This window comes from Lagenorhynchus albirostris, chromosome 6 (assembly GCF_949774975.1).
Source record: "Lagenorhynchus albirostris chromosome 6, mLagAlb1.1, whole genome shotgun sequence".
NCBI lineage: Eukaryota > Metazoa > Chordata > Mammalia > Artiodactyla > Delphinidae > Lagenorhynchus > Lagenorhynchus albirostris.
Window position 1 is genome coordinate 18,866,512 of NC_083100.1, and position 26,109 is coordinate 18,892,620.

Below are 26,109 nucleotides of genomic sequence, written 5' to 3' on the forward strand. Positions count from 1 at the left end.
GCACTCCCTCGGGCCCGCCTCCTCACTTCCGGCCTGGAAACCTGTTAGTCCCGCCAGGTCTCGCGATATTGCATCTTCTCGCCGGCCGAGCTGACCCGGATAGCCGACCTCGTAGGTCTGCCGGCGGTGACCCTTTTTGGATGTCCTTTGGGATGCTGGCTCTTCGCCCGGCCCGTTTTCTAGCAGCACGAACGGGTCTATAAAGGCCCACCGGCTCACTTAAGTCCAACGGGCCTTAATGGTTCAGATAACGGGCGTCAGGGATTCGCCTTCCACCCCGTGCCCATGCCTGACTGTGGCCCTGGTCGAGTTTTGCAAAAATATTAATGACTGCCTGTTCTAGGTGTTCACTAGAATGTGATTTTTACCCTCATTATACAGATGGGGAAACTGAGGCTTAAAAGTGAAGGAACCGGCCAAGGGTCACAGAAAAGGATGCAACCAAAATTCGAACCCAGTCTGACTCCAGCTCTGAAGGCTCGTGGCAGAACAATTTGTGAACAGATCACTCCTCCCCCTAGATTCCTAGAGGAGAGCGTAGTTCAGTGAAAAGTGTCCCAGCTTTGGGTTCACACAGACTCAGGTTCATACGAAAATCTAGACACTTCCTTGCTATGTGACCTTGAGCAACTTGGTTAACCTTTCTGAGGCTCTTTCACTGATAGATGCAGGTAATGATACTTCATGGGATTATTGTGAGTGGTCTGTATGTTCAGGGTCTACTCCAAAGTAAGCACTCAATAGGTGGAAGCTACTGCTATTAATAATTCTTTTTATCCCCTTACATGTTGTACAGTGTTCAATGTTTAGGATTTAATAAATAAACCATAAGTGAAAGAGTGAATGAATGGAGGGAGAAATGAAATAAGTCTGGCCAGGTACCAGGTGGTCCTTGCCTCCAGCTCACTAATCTCTTACCCCCTTAGCTGATGTGGCTGCACTTCAAAGGGCTTGAAGTGGGAAATGACTGCTTATCTTCCACACAGGTGTGCGTGTGTGTGTGTTTTAACTTGTTATTGAAGTAAGATACAGAAAAGCACACAAATCTTAAGTGCACTCAAGTTTTCTTTTTTGTTTTTTTGTTTTTTGCGGTACACGGGCCTCTCACTGTTGTGGCCTCTCCCATTGCGGAGCACAGGCTCCAGACGCGCAGGCTCAGTGACCATGGCTCACGGGCCCAGCCGCTCCGCAGCATATGGGATCTTCCCGGAGCGGGGCACGAACCCGTGTCCCCTGCATCGGCAGGCGGACTCTCAACCACTGCGCCACCAGGGAAGCCTGCACTCAAGTTTTTATAAAATGAACATGCTGGTGTAACCAGCCCCTTGACGAAGAAGCAAAACATTACCAGCTCTCAGAATCCCCCTCATGTTTCCTTCTAGTCACTACTTCCCCTGCAGGGGTAACCACTATTCTGCCTTCCAGCAGAAATTAGTTTTCCCTGTTTTTGCACAGGATGCAACTGAAATCATATAGTGGACCCCTGTGCCCATGACCTCCTGGCATGCCTCTCCCTCTCTGAGGTAGAAAATGATATTCTGCTGCTGCTTCTTCTCAAAAGGGTTCCGATGGTAGAGATATGTGTGCCCCTGGTAGTCCCTGTCTTTGCCATTATACCCCAGATCTTTCCTTCACAAGGAAGGCCCTGGGAAAGTGGGAGATGGGGATGCACTGAGCCACAAGCTGGTCATATCCAGCCTCACACCATTCCAAATAACAGTCTTCCCTCTTCTCTGTTTGATGCACCATTTCCCCCCCTCCACTGAAACCCCTTTCTCACTCAGGGTGATGCACTCTCAGAGATTCTGCTGTTCTTCCCTGTGGTATGGGGTCCACCACAGTCCCTGGCCCACTAGACATGTCGGTTCATCCCCAAACCCAAATTGTGGGCATGGTTTCGTTCTCTTCCAAATGTCATATAGGTTAAGGGACCTGGCTTAAGGGTTCTGGGTGTTCTGTCTCAAGGGGGCAGTGTTGCCTAATACCATGAGACAGCCCAGTCCCTAGCCCAGGCCAGAAACCCCATTACACAGATACTATCATCAAACCCGTGTTACAAATGCGGAGGGTAAGGCTTAAAGAAGTTTAAAGGATTTGTCCAAAACCGTATAGTTTGCAAGTGACAAGAATTAGACTTTGGGAGTGCCATTTGATGTAGGTCTAGAAAGCTGGGTATCTCCTGAAGACCTCTATTCAATGAGACTGAAATGGACAAGTTGCATAGATATTTTACATATTTTCTACCTAGTACTCAGAAGAATTCCAGGAGACATGTGTTTTTATTTCCATATGCAGATGCAGAAATTGAGATCCAGAGAAATTATTTTGTCCAAGGTCACAGGGATAGTGAGACTAAATTAAGATTCAACCCCTCTCAACCCATAGTTTGCCCCGCAAAGCATGGCTCTTTCCTCTGCCCTGAACCACACTAAGCAGAAGGTTTTTGACAAATGCAGATATGAGTGGTACATGGGATAGGAGAGTAGGGGAACATTCCAGAGAGAGCAAAGCATGTACCACAAAGGGGCTCTTTTGATTCTCTATTATTGTGGAACAAACCACTCCCAATTTTAGTGGCTTAAAATAACAATTTATTATTAGCTTCACAGTCCTATGGGACACTCAGCTGGGCAGTTCTCGCTTGGGGTCTCTTATGCAACTGCAGTCAGGTGGAGGTTGGGGCTGGAGTCATCTGAAGGCTCAACTGTGCTGGATATCCAAAGTGGCTTTTTAAAATCACGTGTCTGGTATCTCATCTGAATTAGCTGAAACAGATGGGGACTAACCAGGAATTTCTCTCGCCACACAGCCTTTGCATGTGTTTGCTTAGATTTCCTCATAGCATGGTTGTCTCAGAGTAAATGGACCTCATACATGGTGACTGGCTTCCCCTAGAGTAGATATTCCAAGAGGCTGAGGCAGAAGCTGCAAGACTTCTTTTTTTTTTTTTTTTTTTTTTTTGGCTGCATTGGGTCTTCGTTGCTGCACGCAGACTTTCTCTAGTTGTGGCGAGCGCGGGCTATTCTTCGTTGCAGTGCACAGGCTTCTCATTGCGGTGGCTTCTCTTGTTGCAGAGCATGGGCTCTAGAGCGCACTGGCTTCAGTAGTCACAGCACGCGGTCTCAGTAGTTGTGGCTCGCGGGCTGTAGAGCACAGGCTCAGTAGTTGTGGTGCACGGGCTTAGTTGCTCCGTGGCATGTGGGGTCTTCCCAGACCAGGGCTCGAACCCGTGTCCCTTGCACTGGCAGGAGGATTCTTAACCACTGCACCACCAGGGAAACCTCTGCAAGACTTCTTATGCCCTGTCTTTGGGAGTCATGCAGTGTCACTTCCACAGCATGCTATCCATGAAGATGAATCACAGGCCATCCCAGATTCAAGGGCAGGACACAATACTTAGGTGTGAATATCAGGAAGAGTGGTTCAATAGGAACCATCTTTGGAGATCAGTTGCTACAAGGGGCTGAGGCAGGAAGGATCAGCTCAGGGGACTGCATGTAATCCTGCTTCAGTGGAACATGTTGTGCAAGGGAGAAAAAACTAGAGGTGGTGCTTTGTGGCAGATGGTGGAGAGCTTCAGTGACATGCTCAGGAACCCGTATATGGGTACACACTGGGTTCTTAGGCTGCCCAGCATCTGAGCCTCCTTCCTCTGTTGGAGTAGCGTCCTTAGTGGATGTCTTAGTGAGACATCCCTTGACCCCTGGCAGGAAGGTCACAGGACTATGACCTCAACAGTGTGCCAAATTGATGACCCCACTCAGGACTCTGAATCTTCGACAAGTGACCCCAGGAAGCAGATGACTGTTTATGATTCGAGGCAGCACCAGTCAGGTCTCAGGGTGGTGGTGGCCTTGTGAGAGCCCAGAGCCCAGAGGAAGCAGCCCCCTAATCAGGCTGCTTCTGAGCAAGACCTGAATAAGGTTCTGGCGGCCTAGCTTCTCTTGATTCCTGCCTATTTCCTGAGCCTGATTCTTGAGGCTTCCTGTCAATTCTGTGAGCTGCCTGATATCATTCCAGTACATTCCTCTTCTACCTAAGTGAACCAGAGTCCATTTCTACTGTTTGCAATTAAGAGCCCTATTTGGTACAAAGACCCATTGAAAGCTTCAGCCAGAGGACATGACATGATCAGAGCACTTTAGGGGAGAGAAAAATTGAAAATTCTGACAGAGGTGGATTGAGGAGGCCAGTTGGGAGGCCGTTGTGACATTTGAGTGTGTGATGAGCTATGATATTGACAGCGCCGATGAAGTGAGTGAATGGGCAGGTTTTGGCCACTCACGGAATATGGAAAAGAAAGGAGAGGGAAAAGCCCAAGTTGACAGTTTTGAGCCTTAGTAACTAGGAAAATGATGATGTTACAAAGAGAAGAAGCAAGCCAGGGGGAACTAGTTTGAGGGGGAAATCATTCATTCATTCATTTAACAAACACTGAGTGCCTCCTCTATGTCAGGCACTGTTCTAGGCGTTAAGAAGACATCAGTGAACAAAACAAAATTTCATTCCTTATATTAACAAATACGTACATGAGATCATGAAACTGCCTTGATTAAGCTTTAGTTTGTGGTGCCACAGACACATGGCAAAACATGTTTAGCCGGAACTTCAGAAAAGATCCTACAAAGGAAGACTGGGCCTAAAGACAGATTGGTAGTCATTCTCAAAGACATTTCATTCGTTCATTCACTTACATCTATTGAGTACCTACTATGTACTCAGTACCATTCTTGCCGTAGAAAGCAAGTGGAGGGGGGAGAGAGAGAGAGTCTCAGCTCTCACAGAATTTCCATTATAGAGCATAGAGGCAGACAGTAAACAAATACACAAATACGCCAAATATGTGATGTATACTCTGAAGAAAAATAAAGGAAGGTAAAGGTAAGAGACGTTCTGCTCTTTTAGATAGGATGCTCTGTAAAGGCCCCTCTTAGTTTTTGTTTTTGTTTTTTTGTGGTATGCAGGCCTCTCACTGTTGTGGCCTCTCCCGTTGCGGAGCACAGGCTCTGGACGTGCAGGCTCAGCGGCCATGGCTCATGGGCCCAGCCGCTCCGTGGCATGTGGGATCTTCCTGGACCGGGGCACGAACCCATGTCCCCTGCATCGGCAGGCGGACTCTCAACCACTGCACCACCAGGGAAGCCCAAGGCCCCTCTTGGAAAGAGATGTTTGAGTCAAGTCCTGAATGCAGGGAGGCAACATCCATGTAGTTTTCTAGAGGAAACATATTTCAGGCAGAGAGAATAATGAGTGCAAAGACACTGAGGTTGGACAATTTGGTTTGTTCAAAGAACTTCTAGGAGGTCAGTGTGGCTAAAGCAAAATTGATGAGGGCAGAGTAGAAGGAGGGCAGAAGTAGAGGTGCAGGTGGTAGGGAGCAGATCTTGTAAGGCCCTGTCGTTATAAATACTTTGGCTCTTGTTCTGAGTGAAATAGGAAGAGTTTGGACAATTTTAAGCAGAGGAGGTGCACTCCATGATTAATCCTTCAAAAGGATCACTCTGGTTGCTGTGTATAGAGTATACTTGTAGTTTGTAAGGGCAGAAGCAGGGAGATCAACTAAGAGATAATTGCAGTCATTCAAGGCAAGAGACTATGGTCTCTTGCACCGTGATGGCAATGACGGAGGAGACGACATGTGACCAAACTCTAGATATAAACTGAAGGAGAACCAGCAAGATCTGCTGATGGGTTGGATGTGAGGCGTCAGAGAAATAAAGGAGTCCAGTGCCTCCAGAGTTTTCAACAGGAAGATCCTCTGGCATTTACTGAATAGGAAAGATTGAGAAGTATTTCTAAGCCTCAGGAGAGTAAAATTGTTTCCAGCCTTCCTGCCTGCCCGCCTTTCTGAACTAGTTTTTCTGGCTGAAAAGCCATGATGTGGGGCTAACAAAGGGAAGCATCCATGTGGGGGCAGAGTGGACATTAGGCTGTCATAGGTTATCAAGGCCAAGATGCGAGAAGAGGACGTCTGCAAGGTGAGTGGAGGGGGCGGCAGCAGCAGTCAGGAACATGTTACTTACAAAGGGATTACTCCAACAAGAAGGGAGAAGGAAGTTACACAAATAAAAAGGGAGAAAATTAGAATAAATCCTATAGTGTTGGATGGGAATTGAAGGCATTGTGTGAACACATGGTTTTCTACATACTTTGATAAATGATAGATAGATAGATAATGTGTGTTTAATCATACACAAATTTCCTAGCACTCTCGATAAAAGGCCCGGAAGCAGTGATATCCCAAGAACAATGAGCACACCTGGCACCCAGATCTTGATTTCTAAATACCATTCTCTACTAAAAGAAACAAAGTCCCTTGGAGAAATGGCTGATTACAGGACTTGAGCAGAGAAAGTACAAGATGAGCCCTGAACATCTTGTTGTGCCAAAAAGTAAGGAAGTACTCAAAGAATTGTGGTGACAGAAGCCAGCCCGGCAGCTGGCCGAGTCTGGGAAATTCTAAGCATCAGAATAAATAATGAAGCAATGAGTGAAACACTCACATCTGTAATATTGCTGCATAAAGTTGTATAGCCTGAATCTAATCATGAGGAAACAACAGACAAACCCAAGTTGAGGGACATTCTACAATGTAATAGGTCTGTAACCTTCTAAATCATCCTGGTCATAAAAGTAAAGGAAATCTTAAAAAAAAAAAAAAAAAAGAAAAAAAAAAAGTAAAGGAAATCTTAGGAACTGTCTCAGACTGAAGGAGACTGGAAAGACATGACAACTAAATGCAATGAATAATTCTGGACTGGATCTTTTCATCATTAGGCCAATTGATGAAAGTTCAGTAAGGTCTGGGAGTTAGACAGTATTAATGTATCAATGTCAATTTCCTGATTGTGAGCATTGTATTAGGTTATGTAGGAGAATATACACTAAAGTATATACATTAAAGTATTAGGGGTGATGAGGCATTGTGTAGGTCATTTATTCTCAAGTTCAGGGAAGGGGAAAGTTCTTTGTACTATTGTTGTAACTTTTCTGTTACACCAAATAAAAAGAAAAAAGAGAAGGAAAGAGTGAATGGAATCCCTGAGGCAGTGGAGAATGAGAGAACTAGGCAGGGCAACATCAAACACGTGGACTAAAGGATTGAATATGTCTAAGGGGAGGACATTTAATGAAGTGTAGTGCTGCAAAGAGACCAAAGAGGATCAAGACTGAGAAAAAGGTATTAAAATTATTTTCTATATTGTTAATCATGACAGCATCTTTATACACACACAGTACAATAAATCAGCGGTTCAATTCGCAACAGTACTGGAGATGCATGTGGATTTGAGGACCCTCTAACAACTTCTCAGTTCCCTAGGCCCTGAAGTTCAGAGGTTGGAAGCCTGCTTTCCCTACAAAGTTTTATGATTTTAAAAAGAAAATCCCAATGACATAATCATATTAGCTCTTGTCAGGAGGTCTCCCTAATTCCTACTTTTAAAGGGTTCTTTTTAAAATTTAATGTATTCTAATGATGTAATTCGATTCTCACATTTTGGGCAAAAATATTCTGGATATGGAATTTTTATTGTGCCGAAGTATTACATGTTCATTATAGATAAACGAAAAATGTAGATAAAATAGAGACAAATTTTAAACCACCTATAATTCCATCATCCAAAAAATGATTTCTGTTAGCGTTTTACTGCCTACTTTAGACTTTAAAAATGCAAATGACATCTATAATTTTTGTTGCGATAAAGGAGGGATCCTTCCCTGTGCTATTTTGTACCTTCCACACACACGCCCCCCCCCATAAAGAGCAAACACTCAGTCTCAGTCCCTAAATATACTTCAAACCACCTCATTTTTAAGGGCACTGCGAGGAATCCCATTGAACAGATGGGCGGCGATTTATGTAATCATGTTCCTATTTGCGGACTTTCACATTGGGCTCCAAGAGATCGCACCTCAGTACTTGCCCTCGAAGCCTGGACGACTAGAGAGGATGGGAGGTTGGGGGACAGTTAGGTCGCCGGACAAGGTTTTGAGCACGCAAAGACCGAGGAAAGAGAGTCAGAGAGGCCGCGGCCGGCAAAGAGCAAAGGGCCCAAAAAGTCGGATTTGGGAGCGACGTGAGGCAGAGGGTGGGGTGTACCCAACGGCAAGGGGCGCCAAATGGGTGGAACCCCAAATCCTTGGAACTGGAGCGATACCCCAGACCGGCGGCGGCAGCTGGAGATCCAGGCCGGAAAGCTGGTGCGCCGCGGCTCCGCACCAACAGAGGGCGCTGGGTCCACAGCAGTTCGAAGGGGGCGGGTCCCAGCTGCCGGCAAGATGTGGGAAGCTGGACCACGGGAGACTTGAGCTCTACCCTAGCCACTGCAGACCGGTGGGCGAGGGGAGAGGGAAGAAGGGATGGCAGGGGGCAAAGGTGGCAGAATACCCGACGTCGCTGCCCCGCAGGCTCCCGGACTGCCTTGCATTGTGGGGTAGAAATGCGGGAGCCTCTTGCCCAGCGGGGGCGCCGTTTTCCGATTCCCAGAAAAGTGCGATACCGGTTGTCAGCCGCCCTGGGGCTAGCTCAGCACAACAGAGCCGGGTCCACCGGGCGGGACATTGGGCCAGGAGAGACCCACGCGATCGTCTGCGGCAGGAAAGAGACCTGGCCTTGAGGTCTTTGAACTCTTGCGTACACACACACACACACACACACACACACCCACACACACACACACACACACACACACACACACCCTCCCTGCGCTCTTTCTGCCCTGGGTGCAGTGTGCATTCGAGGAGGGAGGAACTGAGGCAGCGCAGGACTGAGCACCGAGTAGACCCTCCTCCCCGTCTTGTCTGGAGCGGAGACTTTGGGCTAGAGGGCCGCAGCCCGAAGCTCCAGTGAAGGACCCCTGGCCGGGGACTACCCCAGGGACCCCGCCGCCTGGACCTGCTGAGGTCCCCACCCCGGCCGCTTCCTGGACTCCGGAGTAATCAGCTGCTGCGCGCATGCTGTAATTGGCGGTGCAGGCCCTGCCGGGCAGAGGACCCGCGGGCGGCGCAGGGGAGGGCGAGGGGCTTAATTGCAGGGCTTCGGGTCGCAGTCTGGGATGCAGCTCCGCTTGCGGGGGGAGGGGATGGACACTTAGCTCGGCGAACCAGACCTCGGAGGAAGCCAAAAGACCTTCGGGGTCGGCAGTTCGGATCCCTTCCTCAGAAACGGGGTTTAGGGGCTTGAACCCCAGCGAGAGTGAGGGGGGAGGACCGGGACATCTCCGGAGATCTGGGGGTGGCGAGGGCAGATTCCAAACTCCCCATCCCAACCCCAGAAGCCCTGGAGCGTCTTGTCCGAGACTCCTCCCTCGTTCTGACCCTCTAGCCTCCCCTTTCTGCTGCCCCCATCACCCCCCTTCTCGTATCCCCGAGGCGCTCCCACCCTGGGGAAGAATGTGCCCTCCTAGCGCACCCTTGCCATGGTAACGGCACACCCCCACCCCCGCGCACCGCAGCGGCCCGGCCTGGCCCGGAGGGCTGCGAGAAAAGGGGGGTGGGGTGGGCGCCTCCCAGCCCTGCGGACACACCTCAACTGCCCTGGTTGCCACAGCAACCGGAGGCGTTTGGAAGTGCGCAGCCGCGAAGTGGCAAAGGGCTCTCCACGATCCCGCACCCCTCTAATCCACCAGCAGAGGACCGTGGCTCCTGGGAAGGACTGCCACCCCCCAACTTCAAGGACAAAGTCCAGAGAGGGACCACGGGGCGTCTCAGTTTCCACGCAGGGCAAGCCTAGGGAACAAAGGCAGCCGGAGCCCCCAAAGAGCCTGGAACTTGAAAAGGGATCCCCTGCGCCAGCCCGTCCCCCTCCCCCCGCAGAGCCCGAGGGGGGCGCTGGCAGCAGGAAGCCAGGGAAGGGCCCGGAGGCGCGTAGGCCCCACAGCAGAGCGGTGATTACAGGGACCTGTCCCTCCCGCCCCGGCTCCCACTCTCATTAAGTCATTTTTTCCCCTGTTGGAAAGTCCCCGTGCCTTGAGCGCAGGAGTTGGGGCGACCGCAGGCAGCTGCCGGCAACCACATGAGAAGGGGGGGTGGGAGGGGTGGAGGGAGGCCGCGACTAGGGCCTGGCCAAGCTCCAACGTGGAAGGCCCCCTGCCGGGGGCTAGCTGGGGGCGCATTAATTCGGAGGAAGGCGAGGGAGGGCCGGGATGCCCCTGACCTCATTTCTCACCCACCTGGCCCTCCTACAGCTGCCGAGGCCTCTACCTTTGCCTCTCCCTCTTTTTTCTGACCCTGGGACCTTGGGCGACAAAAAAGCAGGATGCCTGGGTTGTGATCCCCACCCCAGTCTGGCTGCCTCTCCCTGACCTTTAACCCACCACTGCCTGCTGATCTATCCACCACCTCATTCTCTCTTACTTCCCTCCCTTCTTCCCTTTGGGACCATCCAGGCTCCATGCTATTTTTTCCTCCTGCAAGGAGTTGGCCCAATGTCCCTCAAGGTGAAAGGTGTTGGGGGTGGGGATGGCTTCCTCCCCCTCTGAGTGAAGTCTGGTCCACCCTCTCTTCTTATTTCCAAATCTGAACCTTGGTCCTCTCCTAGCTCTTGGCAAGTTCTTCCTCCTATTTACTTCCACCGTCCCACTTTATTTCAGCCCATTTCCCCTATTTCCAACCAGCACATTGATTTCTGCCTCACTCGTAGCCAGAGTGCATAAACCCAGGGCCTCTTGGGCCCCATTTTCCCACCACTTATCACCTCCATATCTCCCTTTAGGGTCAACCAAATCCCATACACCCCTTTTCAAATGTGGGGTTCAGCTTTGGTCCAGACTCTAGTCAGCTTCAGGCCCAGAGAAAGGATGGGGGTGGGCAACACCCTATTTGTTCCTTCTCCAACTTTTCCACTCTCCCTTTACAGGTAAAGCTAGCATGTATCAGATCACCATGATTTGACTTGACTGGGATATGTCCCCCACAGCCTGGTGTCCAGTCCCCTGTCCCACCCCATAGCCCACCCCTCCCTCTAGAGGCAGCACGCCCTGCAGGGTTACAGCTCCTACCTCATTATCCCAGCCCTCATCCTGCGTCTCTCATCTTCAGTCTCTCCTCCCCCAACTCTGTCCTCTTAAAGCCTGGAAGGCAGAGGAGGCTGAAACCACAGCTAACGCTGTAGTGGACACTGCTGGGGGCTGGGCAGGGGGTGAGAGTACCCCCCCAGGCCTTCATTGCCCCTCCCTTCCCTCCTACCCTGAATGGGAGGGAGGGAGGAGGCAGCGAACCCAGCCCCCAAAGCTTTCTCCTGGGTGAACAAGAGGAAAGGAATGAAGCAGGTGTGTCTGGCTGCTCCTGCCCACCCCTCCTCCTGGGGGACTCTCACCCGCCTGCCTGTGGTACTGTCTTTAGGGGGATGGGGAGAGAAACCCTGTCCTCTCCAGAGGCAGCAGAACTGAGCATGTGAAATGTCCTGCTGCCTTAGTCATGTCTGAGAGCTGCTGGGATGCAGGAGTTGGAGGGAAGGGAGCTGAGGGCAAGCGCATGAGGGCAAGTCTCCCAGGTGGTGGGCCTGCAGGCGTGCATCACCATGAGAGCCTCCTTTCCTTCTCAGCCCTACCCAGGGGTAGGGAGACATGCGTCAGGGCCAGGGAAGTATGGAGATGCAGGTAGGCTGGCAACTGGGAAAAGGAACAAGACTTCATCCTTGGTTGGTTCATCGAGAAGGGTGCCACTCTGGGGTGAACTGAGGCAGGCACAGGACTCTCCACTGTGAGCAGCAGGAGGCCCGGATGAAGTTGGTGAAGGGTTCTTTCCCCAAGAACTTGACCCCACCTCCCTCTCCACTGCCTCCTCCTTGAGGGTCTGTTCCAGAAAAACATCAGATCTGAGAGCCAAGGAGAGTGCAATGCTGGACCCAGGCCGCCAGCTTAGCAGCGTTCTTATGGGGGTATGGAGGAGGGGCTGGTTGACCTGCCAAGGGACATCCTGAGCCGGGGATCTGGGGGCACAAGAGACCCAGGAAGGATATCCCCCCACCCCCAGCCTTACTTACATACCCCGCCTCCCCTGCCTGGACTCAAAGAGACCAGAATCCAGACAGCGAGTCTCCTGGCCCTCCCTTGCCACCCTTCTCCAGGCCGCACCTCCTAGCCCCACCTGCTCCCTGGGGCGCTGGGCTGGCTGGGTTGGGCTGGGTCTTGCCCAGGATTACTCCTCTCAGAGTACCTGCCGACGGGTGCTACTGGCCGACACTCGTCCTGGCTTGTGGGCAGAGGGCTCAGGCACAAGGTGGACAGCTGGAGCTCTGGCATCCAGGGCTCCTGATCCAGCTCCTTGCCAACTTCCCCACTGCCTCCATCTAGCCCAGGCCTCATCTCTGGTTTGGAAGATGGCTGTAGTCTCCTAACTGGCCGCCTGCTGTCAACTTGTCCCCTGCCTTTCAGTTCCCCAGGCAGCAAGCAGTGTGGGAATCAGACCATGACATTTGCCTGCCTAAGACCCTCTGAAGGTTTCCATTCCTCTTACATAAAATCCCTTACCTTGGCCTGGAAGGATGCATAATGTGACCATTCCCCATCCCCCACCCCCCTCCAGCAGCTCCTCTGCTGTTAATCTGTCCCTTGATTTCTTCACTCCAACCACACTGGCCTCTTTGCTGCTCCTCCTGAGATCTTTCTGTCCTCAGAGCTTTTGCATTCACATGGCCTCTGCCTGAAAAGCCCTTACCCTCAATTTGTGCATGGCTCTCCTCCTCATGTAGTCTCAGCATGAGGTCTTCCCCAACCAGTAGCTTTATCTAGAGGGGCCCCACTCCCCACAAATCACTCTACATCCAGCACTTTGCTTTATTTTCTTCACAGCACATAGCATTGTCTGAAATGACCTTGTTTGTGTGTTTTCTTGTTTACTGTTCATCTTCCCCAGCCCGAATGTAAACTCCAAGAGAGCAGGTCTTGTATCTCGCATTCACATCTGTATCCCCAGCACCTCTCGTCCCCCCCAGAGTGCCAGGCCACAAAGAGTGCAAAAATAAATATTTGTTAAATGATGAGGGACAGAGGCCAGTGGGGGAGGGTGTCTGAGGCCTCCGCAGAATCACTTCAGCTCAGTGATGTCCATTTCTTCTTTTTAATCCTCCTCCCCCTCCCCATCAGCTTCCATTCATTCCCTCCCCCTCCAGGGGTAGGGGTGAAGAGATAAAAGGAGGCAGGCCCAGAGGATGCCTGGCTGACACTGCCCTAGAGTGTGGGGCAACCGCCAGCCCAACGGAACTGTCTGAGCTTGGGTCAGAGACCCGGGAGGCAAACCGGTCCTGGAGGCCACAGAAGTGAGCAGGGGGTCTGAGCGGGCCTGAACTGTCCCGTGATTGCCGTCTTGACGACCTCAGAGCTGGGAGGTTCCTGTAAGATTTTGTGGTCCATCCTCCACTCCCAGGAACCAAGGCGACGCTGCCCGGACAACATCGCAAGCTGCAGAGGACCAGGCAGAGGGAGGCGAGCCGTCCGCTCACTTGCACACGCTGACCCACTCGGTGATGCGGCACTCCTCGCAGACCACGAAGCAGCACCAGTGGAAGCGGCAGTGACAGCGCTCGCTGCGCGTCTGGCGTAGGATGTTGTGGCCGCGGCCGCAGCACATGCTGCCGCAGCCGTCCGGGCCCACGCTGCTCTTGTTGCACAGGCGGCCCACGGTGCCCGCCGAGTCCAGGCGCGGCTCGCGCTCGCAGAAGTCGGGCGACTTCTCGAAGTAGACCAGGTCGGCGGTGCCGGCGCGGCGCCGAGGCCCCGGAATGTCCGGGGCTGGCGAGGGTGGCCCCGCGGGGCCCGGCTCCAGCTGGCCGCCGTTGCGGTTGTGCGGCCGGATGAGCGTGGCGCGGTGGAAGCGGCTACGTAGCAGTGCCCCTACAGCGCGGAACTCCGGCGTCACCTGCCAGCACGTCTTGAGCTGGCAGCTGCCTGACGTGCCGTGGCACTTGCACTTCCGCCGCATATTCTCCATCACCGCCTGCAGAGGGAGGCACGGGGAGGGGTGACGCCCGCGGCCAGCCCCACTGGCCTCCTCCCGTCGCAGACACCGGCCCTCGAGACTCTCAGAGGCTCTGGAAACCAACCCCCATTGAACGGAGGCAAAAGCTGAGGCCCCAGGTGGGTGGGTGGGTGGCACAGCTCCTAAACCAGGCGGCCAGGAGAAGAGTTCTGCCTACCTTTCTGCTGCTCTCGCATCCACCTCCCACCCGGCCAGACCCTGGGGGAATTCCCTCCTTCCTGCTTCCCCTCCTCTCCCCCCACCCCCCGCCTTTCCCAGCAGCTGCAGGGGGGCCCTTGGGGCTCTAGGCTCTTGCTTCCTGAGGGGGGACCCCAGATCCTCAGGGAAATTCCCTCTCCTTCCAACCCGCAGGACCAGGAGCTGGGGTGTGCTGGCCCCACTACATCCCAGCCCCAAAGCCTCTGGCCTCACTCCAGGCAGTGAGCGGAGGCTGTGGGGAGGCTGAAGAAGCACCTTAACTCCTCTGGGCCCTGCAGCACTTTTCAGGGAGCCTAAGGAGAGGGGCCAGGGGCTGGGAAGACACCCCCTCCTCCCCCTCCCCCCCGCCCCCTCCCATTCTCCCATTCTACTGTCTGGTGCTTATTCTGCCCAGAGCTGAGCGCCACCATTCCTCCTGGGAAACAGTGAGCACCAACAGGGACCAACGGCCCTACCTGAGTACAGAACCAAAGGGAACCCAAAGAGCCAGACCCCCAGGGCAATGAAAGCGGAGAGAGTTTCCCAGGCCTCCAAGGGAGCTAGTTACAGGAATACAACGTACCCAGCCCCTGCCCAGCTCTCAGGCTGCTCTCCGGAGCCTCCTCCCAAAGAGCGCCTTCACATCATCCTCACCAGAGACCCCAGAGGAAACTGGCCACATCCTCCTCCCCCCGCTGCCCCCCATCCAAAAAATGACCTGGGTCCCCCAAACCTGGGCAGTAGGGCCATAAGAGAGGGACCCCGTTCCTCCAAGTCTTAAAGGGCTCTGCAGCTTGTATGTGCAGCCTGTGGTGTCAGCACCACGTGGAAAGCAGCCCCGTGCCTCCCCTGGCCAACAGCTCCAGAACATCTGCTTCCCACAGGCAGCAGCCATTAATTAACCAGTTTAACAAGGAGGAGGAGGCACTGCTGCTATGGGCTAGGATGGTATCAAAGCTTGGGAAAAGAGCTGCACGGACCTGACAGGACTGGGTGGGAGCTGGACGTGACCTGAGGGTGGCTATGCCTCAGTTTACGTCACCTCTCGGTCATGATGGAAGAGCTGAATCAGCTCCAGTCTTTGTGGAAGAAGGTGGTGAACTGGCCTGGGCTGAGAAGCCAGGAGAAAGGGGAGTGAGATGGAGAAAGTGCCAGCTAGAGTGAGGGGAAGCCAGAAACAAGGCCTGAGCAGGCTGGGCAGGGCCAAGAGAAGGGACGGGGTGGAAGAGCCAGGAAAAGAAGGTGCTGAGGGCCAGAGAGGCAACTTAGTGTAGACTACACTATAGAACAAAAGGGCTCAGGGCTCAACTGCCTGGGGATGGATCCTGCCTCTGCCACTTTCTCCCTTGTTGCATCACCTTCGTCAAGCTTCTTAGTCTATCTGTGCCTCACTTTCCATATCTGAACATGAGGCTAATAATAGAACCCTCATGGGTAGGTGTAAGGGTGAAATAGGATGTAGTAAAATGCTCCAGGCAGTGCCTAACACAGAGTAAGCACTCAATAAATTAAATGCAGGATATTATTACTTCCCCTTTCTTTCTTTCCTCCCTCCCTCCCTTCCTTCCTTCCTTCCTCTCCTCCTCCTCTTCTTCTTCCTCTCCCTCTCCCTCTCCTTCTTCTTCTTCTCTCTCTCTCAAATAAATGACCTTTGAGGTAGTATGAACATTGGGGGGTGGGGGGAGAAAGGAGGACGACAACATAACACAGTACCACAGTGGCCCCTAGGGATCTCCCTTTGCAGGAATCCCTCTTTCTGCACAGAAAGCCTGGGAGAGGAGGGGGGGCCCAGCATAGGAAAGCACCGAATCATGGAACATTTGTGCTGGGGAGCCTTATGGATGATGCAGTTCAACCTTCTCATTTTACAGGGGGAGCGACAGACTTGCAAAGCTGGGCCTAGACTCTGAGGTCCTGACTGCAGCCCAGAGCTCTCCCCACTACTCACAGCAGGAGATGGGAGAAGCAGGCTGCTCAGTGGAAGGGGAGCTATCCCAGGGCAGGGGTTGTTTTATCCCCATATTCCCAGGCCTAGTCCAGCGCCTGGCACACAGTAGTTATCCAAAACACATCTGATGACTGAATTAGGAGGGGGCAATGAGAAAGCTGCTGAATTAGGGAGAGTGGTGTGGTCCCCAGAGGAGACATAAGCCTGGGGGAGGGGAGGGGCCTAGGCAGAGGGGTCTGGAGCAGGCCCAGAGGGATGGGGTTCTCACCTGCCGCCCCACTCGGTTGTTGTGGAGCCTCATGCGCGCATGGATGTCTCTGTGAGGCTCCCGGGAGTCCAGAAAGTCTTTAGAGAAGCGCTCTCCGAAACCCACGTCGGGGCTGCAGCCGCCCCACTCCCAGGAGTCCTGCAGGCCTGGGCTGGCAGAAGGCAGGACAGGGTGCTCGGGAACTCCGTGGCTCAGGCCCTTACCGCGCTGCAGCGCCTCCAGCTGCAGGCGGTGCAACTTCCGACGGAAGGCCTCCTCATCCCCGCGCCGAGACGCGTCGCAGCCACAGGCCCTCAGCTTGCCCAGGGCGCAGGCGTTGGATACCGCGTGCACCACGCCAGCTGCCGAGATGGCGTAGGCGAAGGCACTCTCTCGGAAACCTGCGCAGAGAGACACAGGAAACAGCCTTTGAGGAGCCTCCACATCCCATCCCTCTGCCCTCCCTGCCCAACCTTCTCACCATACTGAGAGGAAGTAGAGGCCCAGTGTTGGGGGAGAATCTGGTACAAGGGCATAGATTCAAAGAGGGGCAGAAATCACACCGGAAGTTCTGCACACAATGGAATGGGAGAGGTCTCTCCCACAGCCCTCCGTTTTGAACTCCTTTCCCTTGCTTCACCCTTAGCAAGTTCAGAATTGAGACTACATCTCTCCTGCTGGACAGAAAGTATCTAGTAAACATTAATTTTTTTTTTAACCATCAGGGACTTAAGCTACTACCTCTCATGTGATATCTGCAATTTTAAGATAAGCCTGCAGAAAGAAGGCAAATTTTAACCTAAAAAATATTACCAGTGATGGAATTCAGGGCCCCAGGAGATGTTAATGGGCAGAAGGGTAAGTAAGAGGAGAAGGTGTCCTAAAGTTCCCGGCCCCAAGATCTCCTGCCTGCAGCCACCCCCTTAGGCCCATCAAAGAACACTGTCTGATGGCCACGTGCGAGAGGCAAACAAAAGAGCCAGCAGAACTTCCCCTTTGCCTGTCTGGACATCCTAGAAGTTCTCCTCAGAAAAGGGCATCGCCCAGCCACCAGCCACCGACCAGCTTGTGGTTGGTCGAGGTCAGCTGAAGAGGTTGTTTGAAGGATGCTGGAGGTGAGCCCACTGCCTGCTCAGCGTTAATCACATAGCGGTGTTGAACACTGAGAAGGAACGGTTAGCTAAGGTAGATGCCTTCCTGAGATGCTTAGGGGTGCAAAGACTCCCTGATGAGCCACTCTCAGGAGTCCAGGACTTGTCTACACTGCTTTCCTCCTTGGTGTTCCCAAGCCTGAGCCATCCTCTGGGCCTGTGGCAGGGGGAGGCCTACTTGCGGAGAAGGGTAGGGCTCTGAGACCTGCAAGCTGCTTCTTCCTTATTCTGCATCTGAGAAAGGACCGGCGAGGGGCAGGTTCTGGTACTGGTTACTGACCAGCCTCTGAACCTGAGAGAGTTCAAGCAGTGGGAGAAACTAAGGGTCATAACAGCTCCCACACTAGGAGAAGAATCCACCTGTGCCATAGACACCTGTGGGGGAGCCCAGAACCCATCTGGAGGCTGATGGCTTGGTAGAGGCCAGAGATTCAGAAAAACAAAACAAAACAAAATTGGGTCCTTCTACATCAGTTCCAAAGACTGGGAGGACTTGGAGGCCTCACTGATCCCAGAGAGCCAACCAGGAGAGATGCCCGAGGCTGCAGGAGTTATGGAGCTGGACACAGCCCCAGCTCTCCCAGCAGGCCTGGCCACCTTCTGCTGAAGGACATTGGCTCTGGGGAAGACAAGCTGCTGAGTAAGAAACCCAGGTAGCCCACTTCCCAGTCCTATGGCCCTGTCTATGCATGGCACCAGGAAAGAGCAAGATGCTGGTCCAGGGGAATGTGCTGGGCCAACCCAAACACCATTTTCCAGGCTCTGTTACATTCAAGGGCAGGCCTAGAGGAATCTGGAGAAAGCCCACAGCCTACAGAGAACACCCCTACCTACCCCAGGCAGCTAAAGACACCATCCTAATGGCCTCTGGCAGCTGTCACAGCCACTGAAGGAGTGACTGGGCAGGGCTTGTGTGGTCATCCTCTGATCCAAGCGTTCAGGCCTCAGAGAAGTCCAGCCCATTGGGTCTGCCCCCCGCTCCTATTCAGGGCCCCAGTTTCAGTCCTGGCCCCGACTGTCTGGGGCAGATGCAGGCACTGTGCCATCTGGCCAGCTGGAGAGGGAGAGGGGAGGGGCCTTGGCCAGCTGGGCTGCCCGGAGCACTGGGGGTGGGGGGCTCCTTAAGACGCACAATTAGCCGCCCTGCCTTTGATCTGGGACAGGGACTGCCAGCATCTAAGTGGAGTCAGCTGCTGCTACAGGAAGAAGCCAACGGCCAGGAAGGGGCTGGGGGAGGAGGTTTGGAGGGCAGGGAAGTGTGGAAGAGAGAGGATTCCCGAGCCAGTGGGAGCTAGGAGGGGATAGAGAAGCTTGAGCCCTGCCCATTCAAGTCAAAGAGGGAGGAGAGGGGAGAGGTCTGGTCTCCATTCCGTCCGTGCAAATAATCTGTGCACAAATAATCTGTGGGTGCTCATGTGCCTGGGCTGGGGAGAGAGAGAGGGTTGTGTGCACGTGGGAACACTTAGGGGTGACATTGAATGTAGCCACATGTTTGCACAAACACGGGTAGGTGTTTGTGTGTGTGTTGTGTGCGCGCGTGCATATCAGTTCCATTTCTTGGATTACTCCTCCATTGCACCAGTTCACCTCTGGGCACATGGGAGGAAATCATGGTGGCCTTGTAGCTTGGGAGGCAGTATGCAGGGGGTTGAGGGCATTCTCTAAAGACAGCTGGCCTGCATTTGAGTCCTGGCTCTACAGCTCACATACAAGCTGTGTGACTAATGGCAAGTTAACCAACCTCTCTTAGCTTCATTTGGAAATGAAGATAATGATAGGACCTACTGCACGGGGATTGTTTGAGGATACTAAAGTACAGATAAAGTGCTTTAGAACAGTGCCAAGCACACAGCAAGTACTTAATATGTTTTGGCTAATTTATTGGGTGCCACGAGAATAATAGGACCTTAAGTAATCCTGGGATAGAATTGCCTGTGCCTCAGTCTCCCCATCTGAGTACCACCACATACCCCAAGCCTGGAGACCTAGGCATAAAACAAAGACTCCCTGAGGATAAATGTAAAAGGGAGGTGGGAGATGAAAGAGCCAGGGCCTTGGAGAGCAGAGGATGGACTCAAATTGTTGGGTTCCCCTGGGCTGGGAGCCTGGCTTACTGCAGAGCCGCAACCCCCTCCTTCCATCCATTCTCAATGGGCCTGGGCCTTAGAGAGGGCAGTACCCAAACTTCATGAGTGCTCCAGTGCCCGCTGTGTGAACCTACTCACTCCCCTCCACCAAGCCTCTCCCTGTCCTCTCATCCCCTCTCACTCCAGTGCCCAAGCCCAGCCCAAAGTAGCCCCTTCCCCAAATGTCCCTCTGATCCCCGCATCCTGAGTAAGAGATGGAGGGGTTCTCTAGTCCTCACAATGAAGAGCTCCCCTGTAGCCGTTGTTTGTCCAGCATCTCACCCATCGAGGCACCAACCCTGTGGATCCTCAGAACAGAAAGCTGGGGATACCACTGCCCTCGGCACTTAGGTCATAGCTGTGCCTGGGCTGGGGGGTCCTCTCACAGCTTATTTAGGACTGTTCCTAGCCCCGCTAGAGGCCCCTCTCTCTGTGCCCCAACTCCCAGGGCCCAGCACCCTCACATCTCTCTCCTTGGTTGGGTAAAGCCCTATTGTATGTCCTGCTTCCCAGGCACCCACTCTAGGTGCTCAAGAATACTTCCGTCTCCCTCTTACGTCAGAACTCCATCCCTTCAGCCCAGCCCATCTCAGGGAAGGTGTCAGGACAATTAGATGACAGTAACAGCATTCAGATGGAAGACCTGGGGGACCACCTCCTTCTAGCAGTCTCTGAATTTTAAACATGGCAGAGTGCACCTTTAAGAGAACCCCACTGGCAGCTTGGGTCAGAAGGGGGGTGGGCATCCTGATAGTCCACGTGGGGGAAACTGGGGTCACCTGACCCCATGATGGACAATCTGTGGCTTGAAAATAAGGGAGACTGGGGGAAGGATCCAGTCCAGGGGCTGGTTACCACCAAGATGGGCCCCATGGGATTCAAATTTAGCTAGTCCTTGAGGTGATGGGCCAAGATGGACCAAAAAAATGATCCCACAAGTGTTGAGTGAGGGAGACACGGCAATGGTGGCCCCTGGAGGTGGGAGGTGGAGGGAGCGGAAATTTCTTTCCAGAAGCCCAGAGTCCCCTCCGAGGAATGAGAGGTAGAAATGAGGTGTTGCAATGTGGGGGGCGGGGGGGCAGAAACCACAGAGGTAGGACGGTGTTCCGAGGCCAAAGGAAGGAGGCCAGCCTCCCTGCGGGAGCCTAGGACCCACTGTCCCATCCCCTCCCGGCGCTGGGCGCCGCCCCGCGCCGGCTAGCCGTGGCAAGTCTCCCGCATCCACACCTCACCTCTCCCCACACCCGTCCCCCCAGCTCACCTCCCGCTTATTAAACTGCAGGTGAACCCAGGAGCATCTGGCACCGCGCCAGCCCCGCGGGGTTCCACCTCTCGGAACTCGCCCTGAAGCTTCAAAGCCCCCCCGTGTCCTCCACCAGCCCGAACAGGCCTCACCCGGGCGAAGCAATAGGGACTCCTGAGAGTCTAGAGGGGACAGGAGGACCAGAGTGGAAAGAGGGGACACCGAGGCCGGGAAGAGGGATGAAGAGCTAGCCTCGCCTCACCCGAAGTGGCAGGGGTGAGAACCTCAATGCCTGCCCGAGCCCCCAGTGAGCAGAACCTGGAACAAGCTCGGGGCCCGAGCGCTGGAAAGAGAACCGGACTTCGGGGAGCGAGTGGGCTCGGGCGCGCGGCGGCGGCGGCGAGCGCTGGCGCGGCCCGGCCGGGTCAGGAGAGATGCCGTGGCCTGTCACTTCGTGTCCGCGAGGGAGAGGGCAGCGGGGGCGGCCGGAGCGGGGCGCCGGACCTGAGTTGGGCCGGCCGACCGGCGGGGGTCGCGGGGAGCCTCTCTGGGCAGACGGCTGGAGGGGCTCAGGGACTCAGGGACTCAGGGGCTCAGGGGCGGGAGCGCCAGCCTGGGGAGGGGGGCGCCCTTTTTGAGAGGCACGCGGCTGGGGCCGGGAGCCGTCTGCCGATGCCCGCGGGGATTAGTTCGCGGCTGCATGCCGCCACACGCGTCGGGCTGGGCTCGGCCGGGGAGAAACAGCGCCCTGGGCGCGCGGGGGCGGGAGGAGGGAAAGCGCGCGGGGGCGGGGCGGGCGGCCGGGGGCGGGGCTGGGCTGGGCTGGGGGAGGCTGGCGTGGCCCCTGACTTGGGGGCTCCGGGGATGCAAGGAGGGGTCCTGGTGGAAAGGGAAAGGCCCCTGACTCTGAGTTCTTTCTGAAGTTCGGGTACATTAGAGTCTGACTCTCCCAGAAGCCTCTGGGCCCCAAGGCCACAGGGTACAGGGGTACCCCTCCTCTACTGTCACCTGAGAATTGTACAAGTCGCAAGGAGCCAGGTCCCCACACTGTCCCACTCAAGCAGCTGAGGGGAGAGAGAGATACCCAGCTAGGCCCATCCAGGAGACAGGACCCCCACCTTTCCCAAAAGACCTGAGTCAAAGTCTAAGATACCAGGGCAGGAGGTGGGTGTGAGTGGAAATGAGTGACAAAACCTTCTGTCACCTCCAGCCCAAGCCACTCAAGGGATTGTGAGGGTAGACCCTGGGTCACCCAGAAGTCCAGGGAGGGGGACAGATAGTGGGCTGCAGCTTCTCTGAGCTGTGAGGGGAAGAGGAATTGCCAGGGCCATCAGGCCTGCTGGGCAGGAGGCAGGCACACACCCATTGCCTCTGATTTAGAGAGGATTTTCAGGGGTGGCAAGGATGACACAGAGGCTGGTGGTGTAACCCCACTGGGAAGAGCTTCTGCAGAAGTACAGTTTTACCTGCCCAGGCTTCCCTCAACTACACCATTTAGCAAAAGTCCCTGACCCCTCTTCATGTTGATTCTGGGTACATTATCCCAGGCTTCCATTCTACATGGTGTTTACTAGGTAGAGGGTAAATTGAGGCAGGCAACAGATACGGATATTTCCTGGGCCTGAGATATGCAGCGTCAGTCTCAGGGCAGATAACCCAGGAGTTCAATTCTCAGGCGTGAAACCTGCTGCCCTCACCCCACACAGCCCAGCCTGGAGCCACATCTACCCCATTAGTCTGACCCTCATGGACTTTCCCAGAGCAGAAAGAGGCAGGAGAGCGGCACGGCTGGCAGATGAGCACCTGGGGAGGTTGCCGGCTTGAGGGAGTGGGTTAGGGGACGGCTGGCAGATAGGTTCTGGAGTGGAAGTGCTGAGTGGGGTGGGCAGAAGGTCAAGGGTGAAGGGCAGCTACCTCTGCTGAAGATGGGACTCTCATAGGGGATCTTGTTTCGAGTCTCAAGACTAGAGCAGTTCCAGCGCTGGTCCCGGAACTGGTGCTGGCACTCATGGATGGCGATCTGGATGCCCTGGATGGCCGAGGCGGCCACGTCAGGGTGGCGCACACACACCTCCATCTGCCGCTTGCTTAGGCCTGGCAATGTCAGGCACACTGTGTTGGCGTTGAGCACGGGCTCCTGGGGGAGGCGGAGGCCCAGAATATCATTGGGTGAAGACCTGCAGGCATGTGGGGTGGGGGTGGGGGTGGGTGAGTGTTTTCGGGGGCTGGGAGGGCCCCACCTAACTATACACACTCTGTCCCAAAGGCCATAATTCCTCTGTTCCCACCCCTGCTTTTGAAGGCTGAGCCCATCAGTATACCCCTAAACATTCTCCTTTCCTCGACCTTCTCACCAACATCCCCTCCAACACGACCCACCTAGCTGCACACCCACACAGATTACGTGCAAATGCACACACGTCCGGTATGCCTGCACACACAGTATTTCATAAGTACACCCCCAGGCATAGATGCTCTCATATGCAGTGTCTCCGGGAGACCACTCCCCAACGGCAGGTTTCAGACAGTCACACTCAGGCAGGCACACTTCCGCACACAATGAGGTGGACACACAGGCGCAGGAACACTTACCCACACGTACACTTCATCAGACATAGTTATACACAGACACAGACACTCACAAGTACACACACATGTTCATCTTAACATACATTGATCCATGAGCCCTCGCATTCACACACGTGTGCACACACAGACTGCTGTTTACAACACAGCTTGCTGGGCTCACTCGACCACAGACAGACGAACAGACACACACACACACACACACACACACACACACACACACACACACACACACACACACATACTGAGGACCCTTCTAGCTGCAATCTCTCACTGACCCCACCTGGGCTACCCTCATTTGGCCCCCAACCCCTGTCCCCACCTGGGGGCGATCTGCAAGGTGGAGCAGGGCAGTTTGAGTTTTACTCCTGGGGTGGGGGGTGCATTCCCCCAGCACAGCAGGGACTCCAGGTTGGCACTTGCTTCCCCCTAAACACACACCTCCCCTTCTAGCAGCCCTCACTCTCCTGGGCACTGCCCTGTCTCCCTGGACTGCCCTTATTCTGTCACCAGTTCAACCCTCTCCTGTGAGAGTACTCTTTCATTGGTCACCAGCACTTTCCCGCGACACCGTCCCTCCCTCCTTCCAGGGTCCCCTGCCCCAGCAGGAGCTCAGACGCCCCTGTGGCTGAGGGTCCCAGCTCTCCAGGAGGGCGGGGCATAAGGTGAGGGCTCACCTGGGCAAGGCGGCAGCCAGCAGCAGTAAGAAGAAGAGGAGCGCGCAGAGCGCGGGCCGCGGCTGGGGCCGAGGTCGGAGCCGCAGCCAGGGGCAAGGGTGGGTGCTGCCCATCGCGCGCGGGCCGTGATGGGCCAGGAATGGGGGGCTCACAGCCCGGTGGGACCGGCGAGCCAGGGGCGACGGCGCATGATCCGCGGGGGTCGGGGCGGCTGCGACACACAGCTCCAACTCGGGTCACGGCTCCGGGAGCAGACGGTGCCCGCCTCCCCGCTCCATGGGGCAGCGCCCCCGGGCACCGCCCTCGGGGGGGTGGGGGCGGGCGGGCTCACCGGGCACCTCCTGGCACAGGGGTTCGGGGAATTTCCCGAGGGCCCCCTGAAACAACTCCCGGTGCCTCTCGAGGGTAAGGGGGGGCCCGGAGGTGCTGCGGGCGAGGGACGAGAGGCCGGGGTGCCGGGAAGCCCCCCCAGCACAGCGCGGTGAGCCTGCGCTTCCGAGGGCGTGCGAGGCGGGCGGGGGTGGGGGGGCGGCGCTGTCTGTGCCCGGCCCCACCGCCCAGTGAGTGAGTGACTGTCCCGGCTCGGGGAGCTCCGCCGCCTCCCTCCCCGCCCCCCCGCAGTGTGTCTCAGGGCTCTACCCCACGTGACGTCATGACGACGGGGCGAGGGGGGTGCGGGTAGAGGCGTGTACTCGTCCCGAGGCCACTGTGTCCGCTCAGGATTCGGGGCGGGAGCAGCGGTGGGGAGGGTGGGGGCGAGGAGAGGTGTTGGGGTCTGTGCGATCAGGCACAGGGCGGTGCCAGTGAGCCGGCTCGCTGGTTTGTGTGGGAAGGTGCGTGTTACTGCGAGGTGTGTGCGCCTGGCTGAGCCGCAGCTGCTGGGGAGCCATTACCCCCCAGTATACACACCTGCAGGGGCTGGGGGGAGGGGCTGGCCCTCTGCTCGCCTCCCCCACCTCAGGAGGGACTTCCCAGGCTTGGCTGCCGAGGCAGGTGTGGGATCCTACAAAGGGGTTTGGCAGCCTCTAGATCTTGCTCTTGTTCGCTGTGTGACCTACAACAGGTGCCTCCTGGACACTGAGCCACCCGCTGCCTCTGTGAAATGCGGTTAATGAGGCCCAACCTCATCTAGTCAGTGAGCCAATGAAGGTAAAGTTACTGGGACACCAGTGAATGCTTGTCTGGGAGCAGAGCACCCCGGGGTGGCACACCCTAGGAGGAGAGATTAGAGAGCCTTTTAATCCTAAAAGTGTGTTTCAAGGTCATCTTATTATGTCCCCTTTTATTTCACAAGAAAATACTGAAGCTCAGAGAGGGTCATGACTTACTCAAGTTCTCACAGCAAGTTAATGGAAGAGCTGGAACCAAACCCAGTGAGAGCACAGCAGCAGCGGCCCCAGCATTACGTACTGCTCGCCTGGGCCCTGCCTACAGACGCTCCAGGTCTTACCTTGGCCCTGCCAGCTGTACTTGGTCCTCTGAGAGCTCCCCAACACCAGCCTCCTGGCTCAGGCCCACTCCTCTCTGGGATCCCTTTCTGCCTTCACACCCCAGCTGAACACTGGGCTCACCTCAATATGGGATGAGTGTACTAGACTCAGGTAAGGGTCTGAGAGCCAGAGGGTTGGGGACAGAGGCTCCAGCTTCTGTTTCTGGTTCTAACCTGGGCCCTGATAGTGAAACCTACTCCCACTGTGGCCTTGACATCCTCCTCTGTAAAATGGGCACAAACCTCCCACTCTACACATACACTTCCCTCCCAACCTCACTGCCCCCTCTCTCTGAAGAGAGCCCCTCCTGGTTTAAGGATAAACTACCAGAGCCTCTGGGCTCTGAGACAAAAGGGGCCCATTCCCGGGATTGCCCATCCCTGGGCAGTTGAAGGAGAGGGGTGGGGCCTTCCTTGTCCCCAGACTGTCAGGTGATGGGGGCGGCCTGAGCAACAGCAGGCTGACGGCATACTCCCCCTCCTTT

The 26,109-nt window shown here is 55.1% G+C and overlaps 1 protein-coding gene across 1 annotated transcript; it reads right to left on the reverse strand.

Moving 5' to 3' along the window:
* Nucleotides 1-12,823: 12,823 nt before the first annotated feature.
* WNT10A (Wnt family member 10A) lies at nucleotides 12,824-24,571 on the reverse strand. Its single transcript, XM_060151289.1, has 4 exons — nucleotides 24,136-24,571; nucleotides 22,787-23,049; nucleotides 16,374-16,753; nucleotides 12,824-13,938 (listed from the first exon to the last, which is right to left on the reverse strand). The coding sequence occupies exons 1-4, from the start codon at nucleotides 24,246-24,248 to the stop codon at nucleotides 13,441-13,443; spliced, it is 1,254 nt and encodes a 417-aa protein (XP_060007272.1). The 5' UTR covers nucleotides 24,249-24,571; the 3' UTR covers nucleotides 12,824-13,440.
* Nucleotides 24,572-26,109: the final 1,538 nt, after the last annotated feature.